The 13,047-nt window shown below is 41.1% G+C and overlaps 1 protein-coding gene and 1 long non-coding RNA gene across 3 annotated transcripts in view; one reads left to right on the top strand and one right to left on the bottom strand.

Annotated features, from left to right (window-relative positions):
- Window positions 1–902: 902 nt before the first annotated feature.
- On the bottom strand, window positions 903–10,632 carry LOC109365697. 2 transcript variants are annotated; one of them, XR_002111421.2, is made up of 4 exons: window positions 10,286–10,632; window positions 5,559–5,658; window positions 4,557–4,622; window positions 903–2,890 (listed from the first exon to the last, which is right to left on the bottom strand). It is a non-coding gene; the product is annotated as an uncharacterized LOC109365697 (long non-coding RNA). The 2 variants fall into 2 exon arrangements; XR_002111432.2 differs by having other exon boundaries at window positions 903–2,887.
- An 89-nt stretch (window positions 10,633–10,721) lies between these two features.
- The window catches only part of LSM8 (LSM8 homolog, U6 small nuclear RNA associated), a 5,292-nt gene continuing 2,966 nt past the window's right edge, over window positions 10,722–13,047 (top strand). Inside the window, exons 1-3 of the mRNA XM_003201967.4 lie at window positions 10,722–10,842; window positions 11,695–11,735; window positions 12,863–12,990. Of these exons, the coding sequence (XP_003202015.1) occupies window positions 10,812–10,842; window positions 11,695–11,735; window positions 12,863–12,990 (200 nt within the window). The 5' untranslated portion in view covers window positions 10,722–10,811. The remainder of the gene's footprint in view (window positions 10,843–11,694; window positions 11,736–12,862; window positions 12,991–13,047) is intronic.

Raw genomic sequence — 13,047 nt, 5'->3', positions numbered from 1 at the left:
CTGGTGTAAAATGCTAGTCAGGAAGTGATAGGCACAAGGAAGTGAAAACTGGATACAAGAAGGGAAAAGTTAGACCTTTCATACCTCGATTGGTTGGAATGGGAGATTTTGAGAGGAAGACACAGGGAATGGTTCTGACAGACAATAAACAATGTAGGTTTGGTGCGGGTCAAAATGTGTGTCAGTCTAAATTATTACAGCAAAGCAGGGGTAAGGAAATCTGGGAACTGATAGTTCTTACACATTACTCTGTGTAATGGACACAGAGTAAGACTTTGACGTACCCGAGCTTTAATCTTGGCTTACATATTGACTCAATCTATTGCCTAGGGCAAGAAATTGGTTAGACTGGATTAATTATGTCTATCTACCTATTTCAAAGAGCTGCTTTGAGGATTAATTAGTCATTGTTAGTTCATTTCTTTGCAGATGCAAATGTAGAACTGTATCATTAAATGAAATAATTACACATAAGGTTATGTGGCTTTGATCTTTTCCTAAAATACATAAATTAATAGCATAACATCTACATCTACTTTATTTTTAGGGATAATCATAATCCTGGATAAGGAATTAACAGTGCCTGTAAAATGTGCCTACATGGTGATTGTATCAATGAAGTTCATCAAGTAAAGATTAAAGCAATAAAAATTAGGTTTACGTATCGTTTCCTGTTGATATCCAAAGACTTGGTGAATCTGAGTACTGACAAATATCATACCTGTGGCAGCCAACAGATTTTGGTGACAACAATGAAAGTCTTAACATAAATCATGACAAGTTGCAGTGGAAAGTTTCTAGATAAGACTTGTTATTAAGAGATTTTGTATTTTCTTTAATGAAATTTTATTAAACATTCCTAAAGGACACAACAGCTCCACCGCCACACAGTCTGCTTCTTTATAGCTGTCACTTAGCATTTATATAACAAGAAAATTAAGTTTTATTTTAAACTGATTGTTTTCCAAACAGCTTTTGTGTGCTCACTTACTGAACGTGGTGGGGAGGGGGAAATGCGAGGGAGTGTTAGATTCCTTTAGGGTTCAATCACCACACCGACTTTCTCACAACTCCTGACACCCATACTACCCCTGTTGGTACCAATCTGCTAGCAGGAAATGGTGCCTAGGGCCTTCTATTTCTCATCTAAAGTTTCTGAATACAAACAAAGGTTGGCAAAATAGCTGAACAGAAGACGACTATGTTAATATTTACCTATCTTCAGATTCCATTCAGAAAGCTTCCTATATTCTATTAAACTGTCAAGCCAGTGCCTTTACTGTGGAGCTCACTGTCCTTAGGCCAGTTCATCATATCCTGCAAAAGCAAACCTAAAGACCTCAGCCAGGGAACGTATGCTTCCTCCGTCCTTTATTATTTGCTTATAATTGCTTGGGTTAATTCTTTCCTCTATAGCTTCTTTTGCTTTGTCTTCTCATCTTCACTCTAACCCCTGCTCATCCTCTCTCAAGAGAATTATTAATTCATAATATATTCCGGAGTGATGTCAACTCTCATTCCCCCAATCTCCTCACTTTCACCACCACAGAAAAGGCCTGTGACCCTGTTGATGCCAACTGCAGGCACCTCTCTCCAGATAGCAAGCAGCACCTGTTAATGAGGCCACCCCAGACTCAACTGACCAATAAAAATATCATTAGTTCACCTTAAGACAAAATGTTCTCTCTCACTTTGTAAAGGACAGCTCAGATCTCATCAGAAAGCCTTCCTGTATATTGAAAGTTGCATTACATGTAAGTGTACTGATATGCCTATATACTCTGCCACACCTTGCATAAATATATCTACGCATTACTGGCTTTTATGTGAGATTTGACATGCAGCAATTAATCATGTGGAAGTGGTGAGGTTTCATGTGGCAAAGCTTGAAGCAACACTGTGATCGACTTATTGTTTGCAAGATACATATTTCATAAAACTCTTTGCTTTCATTCTACAACTCTTCATGAAGGGGGTTTTCCTCAGGAGCCTGGTGAAGAAACCAGGCAGTACCTCCTCTCCTCATCCAGACTGCTTAGTTACAATTCACATCCTTGTTTCCCAAACCCAATATATTATAGACAATCTCAGTTCAGAGATTTCATGGTCAGACAACCACAGCAAGAGAACTAAATGCAGAAAAGGTCTGTTTTATAGGACAGATATACAAGAGGGATGGTGAGTATTCCAAACACAAAGTGTCTGATTTTCCATCATTTTGTGAGCTTAGAGTGAGAAAAAATGTAAAAAGCCAGCAGATGAAAATTCCCTATTTATTTGTACATCATGTGCAATCTCTGTAACTCACTCTCTACATCTTCAGTACAAATGCAGAACACGGAAACAGGTCTCTGTGGAGGCTGAGAAGAACGGATGGCTAAACTGAAACACTGACTTTACAGAATCAGAATCAGGCCTACACTGCATAGATGCAAACTGCCAAGAAAAATGAAAAGAAATGGCTTTAGCTGAGTCTAGGATTTGGGCTCCACTTGTTTCCTCCAGTAGCTTCCCCCAGGTCCTCTTTTCTCCATTTGCTTCCCTCAAACACACAAGTGGGTCAGGTCTCCAACCAGTTTTACACTAACTTGTATATGAACCCCAAATGCTCTTCTTCTGCAATCCTAGACAGCGATCCTTCTCAGACTATGAGATGTTATAGAGATCCACTCTCATTTTGTGGACAGAACCGTGTTACACAGCAGACTGTGGATCCTGATAAAATCCAGGAGGAAATGGAAGCCTCTACCCTCTTGCAATTTCTTCTGTCAGGACAGCGTCATCCTGACAGACAAGCTGCTGCATCCGTGTTCTCAGTTGCTCTATGGATCTTGCTTGACAGTACTTGCTCGCATCTGACATATTGTAATAGATTGTTCTGCAAGCCCTGCTAACAAGGTGAAGAAAAAAATGGTAAAGAACTAAATGGGGAAAAAAATACCTGATCTGATATAATACATCAGGGTTCTACTCACCCATCTCCTAAATCCAATGCACTAGCATTGTTCAAATGCTAACCTTGTTGCCAGCGTCCTTCACGCTCTTTTTATTTCTGTGTTCAAATATTTGCCTTTGGAATTCTTGCATTGTACAGAGGCCCCTTGCTGGACAATGTCTAAACCCAGAGCAGCAATTGTACCCTTCTGAACTCAGGCTTTCTTCAGCTGGAACATTACAGATTAATCACCAATTTAGCACAATAATGCTTCAAACTGAAAAATAGACCTGCTTCAGAAAACCTAGCATAATGCTTGGCATTGTGTGTTACATTATATACAAACATGGTCCCAGTTTCTAAACCTAGGCATTTTCCTTGAAAGATTTTATCCCTGAGATATAAGTAATGCATGTTTCAAGAGTTTATCCTACCTTTCAGCTAGGTATGTATATCCCAGACATAAACCTTCCTGTAAAAATAATTCGGGAGTGGTGCAACAGAAAAAGAAAGTCTGTATTCAAGTCTCTAAGCAAGTTTTCTTGCTTAGAGATAAGTTACCAGCTTGGCTTTCTCCAGGAATTAAAGGCAGTTAGGTGTCTCTCATCAAACACATTTTCAGAATACAAACACATCGTGTTTATATTTCAAGATTTTCAAAAAGTCTTGAAATGCATTTAAAAAACAGCCACCAGGCTAAACCTTTGAAAGGCATTTTGTTTTTAATCAAAGGCAATGTGATGCTTGTCATACTGAGTGCATTTTGGGTATTAACAATATCATGAAGTTTTATAAAAAGGTCTCCATTATTTACAATAGTTCCTACTCAAGTGGTACTGCTCATTTCATCTCATAAAGCACAGCTCTTAGGTTGAAACAGGGGACCAATATTATATAGCAGCTACAAAAGAAACAGACAAACCTGCACATACGTAAAAGCTTTCCAATTTAATATTATGCTTGCATTTCTAACACAGTGATAATGCTCCCCAGGTAGAGACCAGAAATCAGATTCAAATCACCATAGATTTGTACTGAAAATAAAGAACATTGGGTATATTCTTTGAAAACAGTCATAACACCCTCTTGCCAAAACCCAGCAACACTTTATTATTTCCTCTGTAACACAGCCCCTTTTCCATGTGCAGAACAGATCACCTCCTGTTTAAATACCACAATCGTGACTACAAAACACTGGAGTCAGCCAATACTGAAAACACTTAAGTGCTGTATATGTTCATAATAAAAAACAAAAGTATGAAATCATTTGCAAAAACAGATTGTGCTCATTAGCTCCAGGACAGCAGAGACTTGCACAATGACAGTCTTATCTTGATCTTGTGCTTCAGTATGTGACAGCCTGTTTTGCTCAGGAGACAGCTAACTTCCACACCTCCCTCATCACTTACCTGGCATAAGAGAAGACAGACCACTTTCTAAAAGATATATAAACACCCTAATATATCATGTCAGTGTCAACAAGAATGGCAACGAGTACTCTTTCCATTCTAATGACCTTGTTCTAAGTGCATTTAAGTCTCCATTTCTTTTTCCATTTTATCATTATTTTTAAATTTAATTCAAAGACAAGCAGGTGAGGCAGATGATACCAGTGCTTTACCTCATGTGTGGCGGTGTACTGAGGTCCACATCCCAATCAGTGGGAACTCCCAGTTCTCCTTAGGAACTGAAAGAGAATGAAATGAATGTGGATATCAAAGTAAATGGAGTCTCTGGAAAGTGGAAGAGGCCAGATGGGAGAGTTCATACATGTTCATTATCACATGAAGATATACGGCAGAGGGGAACCAGGGGAACCTTCCTCAAGCATCAAAAGTGCATTGTAAAATATGACAAACTGCGTACAGTCTAGAAATCTGAATTTGGTTTCTACTGCTGATACACAGCAGCCTTAGCAAACCAATTTTCTTTGCTTCCTGTCTGTAGTGAATGTCTCCCTCATTCTGCACTGTGTCTTGGCTACTCATTATGTAAATTCCTTGCAGCCAAGACTTTTGGTCTTTCTTTGTACATACCTGTACAGAGTTCAGCATAATGAGGCCCTGATACCGACTAAACTCCTTTGGTGTTATTTATAATACCAATATTTAAAAATTAGCTAATTTCTATTTGCAGTTCCACCACTGACTTTAGAAGAAATTCTGCAACTTCAGTGAATGTCTATGTGATTCAGCTTACAGATTCAGTAACCGACTGGACTAATGCTTTACCAATCATTCTGAGATATGGTAATACTTCAGATGCACAGAATACTTCTTGTCTCTACAGTGAGTGAAGCATGTAAGTCCAGAGCAACATTAGCAGTAGCAGCATTTCTAGCATTAGTTGAATAAAATATTAACAAGTCAGGATTGTATCTGGAAATTTGATGCCTTCAGGATGCTTTCAATATTCAATGACATACATACTTTTGCCAATGCCTATAAAGGGAAGGAGTGCTGATGAATGATATTTTACTCACTCTTCTTGCTATTCAATGAGATGTGGCTGGTACATTAAGTGGGTTTCAGTAAGAACATAAGGGACCAGCAGGAATAGCTTTCAACAGCATTAATCAATAATGCAATAGCACAGTGGTTGATAATGAAAAGGCAGCAGTTACCAGTGGATAGCACTGTGCTCTCTGCGACACAGCTCTTCTCTCAGGTTCAGTGCTGGCAAGTGGTGGTATCTCTTCCACATCCCAGCTAGTTAGGTGTGCACTGTAACACAAGGACATGTCTGAAAGCCTTTTATGCTTTTCCTCACCGCTTCTCAGGCACTGTTCACTTGCAAAACTAACTTGAACGTTCAGACATTAGACATGCTCACCCAACTGCCCCAGAAATTTCACAGCAACACAACAGAGTAGCAATTAGGCTCAAACACATGATCACAGTAACCCAAGAACAATTCCATCAGAGCCTAAAATGAAAAAAAAACCACAACTGTGAACAGGAGACAACTTCTTGCTGTAAAACAGATCTGTTTCATACAAAAAGCTTTACCAGTGTAAAGGCTCTTCAGACAAGAGATACATCTTTTCATGTCCCAAAGCCCTATTGTTTCTTTGTGTGTGTGCATGTATGTGTGTGTGTGTCTGTCTGCCTGTTTTTTTTTCAAAAGTGTCTTCTTCTGCCAGTCATTCTTACCCCACCATTTTCTGGAACTGCAGTCCTCCCTCTCCTTCAGATCTCCTTGTGCTGGCTACAGCCCAGGTCCCAGCATAAAGAGCAGGAATCCTATTCACAACAAAAGGCCTGACACTCTGCCCAACACTGATGCCAGCTGACTGGCCTCAATATCTGAACACTAAGCTAAAAAAGACCCATAATTATACAAAACCTTGATGCCAGCAGAAACGCTGAGGATGTGAAGAGAGTACCTGAGAGTACCTGGAAGCACCAGCACATACCCTGGTAGTGAACAAAGATGCCAGCTGCCATTACCAAGGAGATTTTGGTGGTTGTATGAGAAAATATCCTGCTGGAGCAGTAGCTCACAAAGTCCTAAGCTAGAAATGATGACAAAACAGACAGCCCTCTTCAAGGCTGTGAAGACAGCATAGCATCTGCTGTCCTCATGTGCCACATCTTTTCATTGCTGTTGATGCAATTGGTTGCTTGTGTTCAAGTTTTGCCTTTCAGAGCACAGTCTAGTGATAAATAATAGCTTCCTCCTTGCCCTTTATTCTTATGTGTTTTGTTAGATAGAACAGTTCAGTGTCTGTTAAAGGAACGCCAACTTCTCCTACTTATCCTCCTCTTCTGTTGATCATTTTTCATTTATATGTTTCTAACAAGAAGGAATTCAGCACCTGTTCTGTGCAACATCAAATTCACAGAATATTCTTTCTCCACTTCCATAATTGCTTTAAAGGTCCTTGTACCAGAAGACTGCTCCGTGGTACACTGAATAACCTTACTTCACAAAATAATGATACCACCTAAGTTACAATGCAGAATTATACTGAATTTTAGGTCCAATCTACATTATATCTGGCAGTACGCAGCGTGTAAGGCACTCCTGAACATGAAACAAGAAGTAGAATGGGTCAAATAGGCGTCACCGCAGGGAGTGTTAAGATAAAGAGCTTTAAACTTAAAACTGGAAGATCTAGTAATCTTAACAGAGGCTAAGGATTAAAATCAGCGCTTTTACAAGGAGATGAATTATACTTTGAGAACGAGGGAATGTATCAGAATGAAAAGCCTGCTTCACAAGAGCAATTTAGCAAATGCAATTTCAGCTACGACTGTAAAAATGATGAACTTGACATGCTGGTAAATGTCAGTTACTTGAAGCACATTACTCATTTGATGTACAATAGCATTGTCTTAGTACTCCGCTTAGAGCAGATGAAAACAACAGTCTACTTGCTCTATAATTCTGTAGCTGAAGGTACATGACCCATTAGCAATCACATTTTTTCAACCAGTAGTTCACAACAACGCCTGAAATTACTATCTAAATGGAAAATAGTACTGATTTTCTACAGATGTTTTCGTTTTTTTTTCATTTCATGTTTTCAGTTTCTTCAGGAAAAAAAAAGATAGCAGGTAAGAGTTTGTTTTCTTGCAAACAGAAACATGCACTGTTGTTTTTTATGCTAGCATATTAAGTGGGGAATCTGTAAAGTCATTAAGACTGGTATCGTATTTTGTGTGTTAGCAAAAATTGCTGGAAAATACACTTTCTAGTATAAAGGAGATCTGAGTAAAATGAGGGTTTTTTATAAGGTTTCCTATGAGAGCAGCAGTTGCTATCACAACAAACAAAATTTATATCAGGTGCTTGCTAACTGTTTATAAAAATAAAGCACTTTGGGACTGCTCACGTGACAGGTTTGCTTCTGATGCATTGTAACTTATATTCTGTGTCTACTGGCAATTTTCAGGCTGCTATCCTTTTAAAATATTTTCCAGTTGCCTTGTTGCAAAAACCAACCTTTGATATAACAGTATCAACATGAAGTATGTCTTATCTTAGATCACATCTAAACCATGCATGAGGCGAGCAAGATCTTTCCAGTTTTCCCCAGCCAACAGCTATAATCTGTGTCCTTGCACTGCTGATGTTGTATCCCCAGTGTTTCTATAGACTCAGAGGAACAAAGCCAAGGTGAAGGGATGTCTCTGTTTATCCTGAAGACACAAGTGGGCATCAGTCATGTTTAGTCAGCTTGGGTGTGTATAAACTAAAGAAGAAATAAAGGGTTAGGCCAGGGACATTCTGGGAATGCAGATAAAAATCAAAGAGGTTTAAATCTTTGAGTCCCAGAAAATATGAGAAAGGCTGTCGAATATATTAAGTAATGATATGCATGAGATTTGGGAATGCTTAGTTTTCTTCTGCAGGATGTGCTGTCTGTTTCCTCTTCCCCAGTATGCACCACTCCATTATTTCCAGCCTCATGTGCAATTTTTTCTGGATGCAATTAGTGCTGAGCAGATGGGCAGATGTTGCCAATTTGGGAGGATTTGTTACAAGAAATTTCTTAAATCTCCTCACAGTCTGAGCATTACATTAGAGGTTCAGCTTTCAAGGAAGCCTGAAGAGTAGGCGGTGTACCTTTCACCACCAGATCCGACAAGGTTTGAGCTTGGTAGAGTGGTACTGGGCAAGCCTCTAATTCCCCAACACCTCCACAAAGCCATTTCAGCCTTTAGCATCGCTAGGTCTATAAAGCATACCTATTTCTTGATAACTAAGGAAAGCAAACCCACAAGAAGCTGTCGTTTTTGAGGAAATGTACAAGAGATAAACAATAACAGTGGCAGCAGCAACAGATCATCCACTCATCTGTTCTGTCAGCTCAAGGCTAGATAACAAGTTTACACACAGTAACTGCTTGCAAATACACCCTACAACTATCACTGCAGGGTTTCCTTCCTGCCCTGGCAGAATATGAGGAAGCAGGAAAGTAAGTAGAGACACTCCAGGGCATGATTAGTTGGTTATATTTTCTGTGTAAAGCATAAAATACAGCAATCTCTTGCCACGGCAACCTTGAATTATAGAGAGTCAATTGCAGAAAAAAATGGTTTTAATTACAGGAATAAATGCTATTATCAAGTGATATGCTAGGCAAGGGAAAGAGAAAGCCTTGCTATAAAAATGTTTTGTTTCTTCAATTATCTGAGAGCATAATGACCATTATGCTGATATTAAGTTATTTGCTATGTCCTAATTGTCAGTCTGCAGCAACTCAGTGGAAGAAACAGGCAAAAAGGTAGCAAGATAGATGTTTCTCATCCTAACACCAATGTTGTCTTGGCAGCTATGACCAATACGATTAAAATTTGTGTGGCTTAATGTAAGCGCTGACCTGTGAAATTCCTGTGTCTGAGCTAGTCACCTCGGTTCCTTTTATAGCCACTGGAGAGAAAAGCAGAGCTTCACTGCAAAATGCACTTCAACTGATGGTAGAAAACAAATTATTTTTTCTCTGTAAAGAAGACTAGAATGACATGCTAAGACACAGGTACCAAATTTCTACACCTAAAATTAGGACTCAAAGGATCTTGACCAGTGAGAGAAAACAGACGGTCAAGGCTGCTTATTCATCGCATCTTAAAGCCACCGGATTCCTGTTCTGAAAGAGCTTGTAACACAACCAGAGGCTACGACTTCCCTCTGCTGGACAAGCACCCAAACCACAGTTCCAGACTCTCGCTGGCCTCATGCCAGCTAAATGAATTATGTGTCCTCTGTTTGTGGCACAGCTTCAACCAAAGAGGCAGGTTATTAACATCATGTCAAAACTTGCTAGTAAGAGAGGTGGGGAACCTCTGATTTCTTCAAAAAGATGATAGTGTCAGATCAGATCTTTCCGCTTCCACATGAAGATTATTACGCAGGAGACTGACAGTAAGTAGTGACTTCAAGCAGAAGGCTGAACCTGGATGAGAATTTTGAGAAGGCAGGCGCAGCTGCTCATCTGTAAGAAAAATCTGACAAGAGCCTGGGCAGGTGAAGTCAGGAATTCCGTTTCCCCCTCCTGTTCATAAGCTCCCCTCGAGTACTGGAAAGCCACAGCGAAGTCTCTGTGCCTGAATACAGTTTAAGAGAACAGCCTGTCTTTATTGAAGAAAACTAAATCCACAGCACTTGTTTACTGCTGGAAGGTAGATGTGCAGAAGTCAGGGGACACAGGATGGAGACATGCTAAGCTATGCTGATTTCTCCCAGTTTGTGCCTGCAACTTTTGCTCCAGGATCTTTTTTTTAATAGGATTCCTTCGCTCAGTGAGAACACAGGACGACACTTCGTTATTCAGTTTCGTCTACAGAATGGGGAATAAAACAGACATCCGAATATCCAGTTTATATTTCAAACACCTGACAATACCTTCCAATTATTAACCGACAGACCGTACTGCAATTATAGATTTATGAAGCGTAGAAATGAAACCACCAAAAATCAACCTAATCGGCTACGCCGCTGCTTCAAGAGGAACACCGAGCACCAAAGCCCGCCACGCCCCTCAGGCGCAGCCAGAAGCTCGCCTTAATGCGCAGGCGCAGTAGCACTGCTCCGCCCCCACCCGCCTCTCTACGGAAGGAGCCACGTGCAGCCAAGGGGAGGGACAGCCAGACCCCCCTCAGAGCGCTGCACTTAGTACAGCCCGCTCGCCCCTCTCTTCCGCGCGCCGTTTGAAACCGAGTCCCGCCGCGGCGCCGCGCGTGCGCAGTGACCAGAGAGGGCTCTTCCCGCCCTCCTGCAGGGGTCGTGCGGCTGCGCGGCGCGCGAAACGTCATCGGCGCACGACGGAAGCGGTGCCGGAAGTAGTTGTGCGAGCGATACCGGAAGTAGTTCTCCGAGCGGTGCCGGGAACGTCGCTGCCGTTGCGAGGCGAAGCGCGGGAGCCGCCGCCATGACGTCGGCCCTGGAGAACTACATCAACCGTATCCTTCTGCCGAGCGGACGCTCTGGGGCGGCGGGGAGGGGCCTTTCTTCTGCAGGGCGCGAGGCTGGGTGCGGGTTGGCGGTACCATGCGGCCGTGGCTCATCGCGCTGCTCGGGTCTGTCGTGGTTCGTGACAGACAGAATGGGGCTTCTGAGAGCGCCCGCTGGACTTCAGTGCTGCCCGCTTGTTTGTTACTTGTAATGCTGTGGTGAGGAGCGGGATCCGCAATGGGCCTGGCCCCTCACAGGGTGCATAGCGGGTATTTAGCTGCCAGCTTCACATCGCTCCCTCAAAAGCCATGTGCTGGTGTTCTTAGAATCTTTCTCTTGCAGGGTTTTTCTTGTTTCTTTGTTTTACTTGTTACTTTCAGTTTTATTCACAAACAGTAAAGTGTTAAACCAGCATCACTGATAATAATGAGTGGTAATGATAAGACTGGGAAAATCAGGGCTTCAGAAGGAGGGGTACACAGTGTCACAGTCAGCATCTGCACTGCTGCACTGTTTTAAAGCTCCTAGTCAAAAATGACTGTTCATCTTGTTAATAAAACAGTTTTCATTCCTGTTCTGAGATACTGCAGTTAATAATGGGAAGGGAGTCGAACTCTAAACTGTAGTTTGCTTTTCTAGTGCTCATGTTTGTATGCAACTCTGTATGTCTGGGGGAAGTGAAACTTTAAAGCACGTTGTCAAGACTTGTTGTCAAATGTTCATATTAAATGCAGAGGAGTGTTGTTTTTTGTTTTTAAAGGCCTCTGGCAGGCTTTGCTGACTTTTTTGAGCTTATTACATATAGACATTACAGAAGATGTTAATTCTATTTCATAGAATTCCTTAACGAACTCTGTCAGGTACTGTTGCAGTGATAACTTCTGATGGAAGAATGATTGTGGTGAGACATTTATTTTTGGGGGGAAAGCGGGGCCTCAAGACACTTAGCAGTTTCTTGGGAGAACAGACAATTTCACAACAAAAGTCTTCCTTCTCTTGCCCTTCCCCAGCTTTTATAGCTGAGTGTAACATCACTTGGTGTGGGATACACCGTGTTCAGTTTGGTTCAGTGCTGTGTTCCCTCCTGTGGCTTGCTGCCCCTGGCCTGCTGGCCTTGGTGGCTTGGGTGCTGCCTTGGTGCAATGCTGGTGCGGCTCAGCCACAGCCAGAGCATTGAGGTGATGTCAGCACTGTCACAGCTCCAAGTGCAGGGCACAGCCCTGTGTGGACTGCTGTGAGGAAGGTTAAGTCCAGCCCAGCCACACTCAGTAAAATGACTTTAAATTTCATAATCTGCTAAATGACACAAATCATTTTTTATAATTTTTCCAAACTCTTGTTAAAGCAGCACAGAAATTCTTCCTTTTGTGTGTCTTCCATTTTTGTTGAGTAGTGTTGTGGAACCAAAATAACCTCCTGTAAAGAGGCACTACTTAAAATTGCATGTTAAAAATTGTTTCAGTCCTGTTTAGCATGTAAGAATCTAACTTTGCTGTTCCTTGACTTTATTTTCAACACTGGATTTCTGGAGGTTTTGGGGTTGTGGATGCCCCATCCCTGCAGGCCTTCAAGGCCAGGCTGGATGTGGCTCTGGGCAGCCTGGTCTGGTGGTTGGTGACTCTGCACATAACAGGGGAGTTGAAACTCGATGATTGTTGTGGTCCTTTTCAACCCAGGCCATTCTATGATTCCATGAAATTTCCATACAAGGAAGACTAAAAGCTGTAAAATCAGTTGTCTAGAGGACCTAAATAAAATTTTATCTCTTATTCTAAGTAATGTAGCTGTTAGTATGAACACTCAGTAGTAAATATAGATACTTCTTTCTTAAATAGATTACCATTTTCAAAGTTTTCTTCTTCAGCTGTTTGTATTTAAGACTAATATTAAAAAAACTAAATAGAGCATCTGTTCTCTAGTATCTTAATATTGACACTTTGCTGTTTAAGATATCTGTGAGAGCAAAGATATAAATTTAAAAGGCAGTTGGAGAACTTTATTTTTGTGTGCTTAATTTCTTCCCCTCAGGGAACCCTCAAAGGTTTTGATCAGACCATTAACTTGATTTTGGATGAAAGCCATGAACGAGTGTTCAGTTCTTCACAAGGAGTTGAGCAAGTAGTGCTGGGATTATACATTGTAAGAGGTGACAATGTGTAAGTAGAGCATGGTTTTGTTTAAACCAATAAAAAAATTCAGTGTGTGCATATATA

The sequence above is a fragment of the Meleagris gallopavo genome, chromosome 1, assembly GCF_000146605.3.
Source record: "Meleagris gallopavo isolate NT-WF06-2002-E0010 breed Aviagen turkey brand Nicholas breeding stock chromosome 1, Turkey_5.1, whole genome shotgun sequence".
Lineage (NCBI taxonomy): Eukaryota > Metazoa > Chordata > Aves > Galliformes > Phasianidae > Meleagris > Meleagris gallopavo.
Note: the sequence above shows the minus strand (reverse complement) of the source record. Positions and strands in the feature narration are given on the sequence as shown.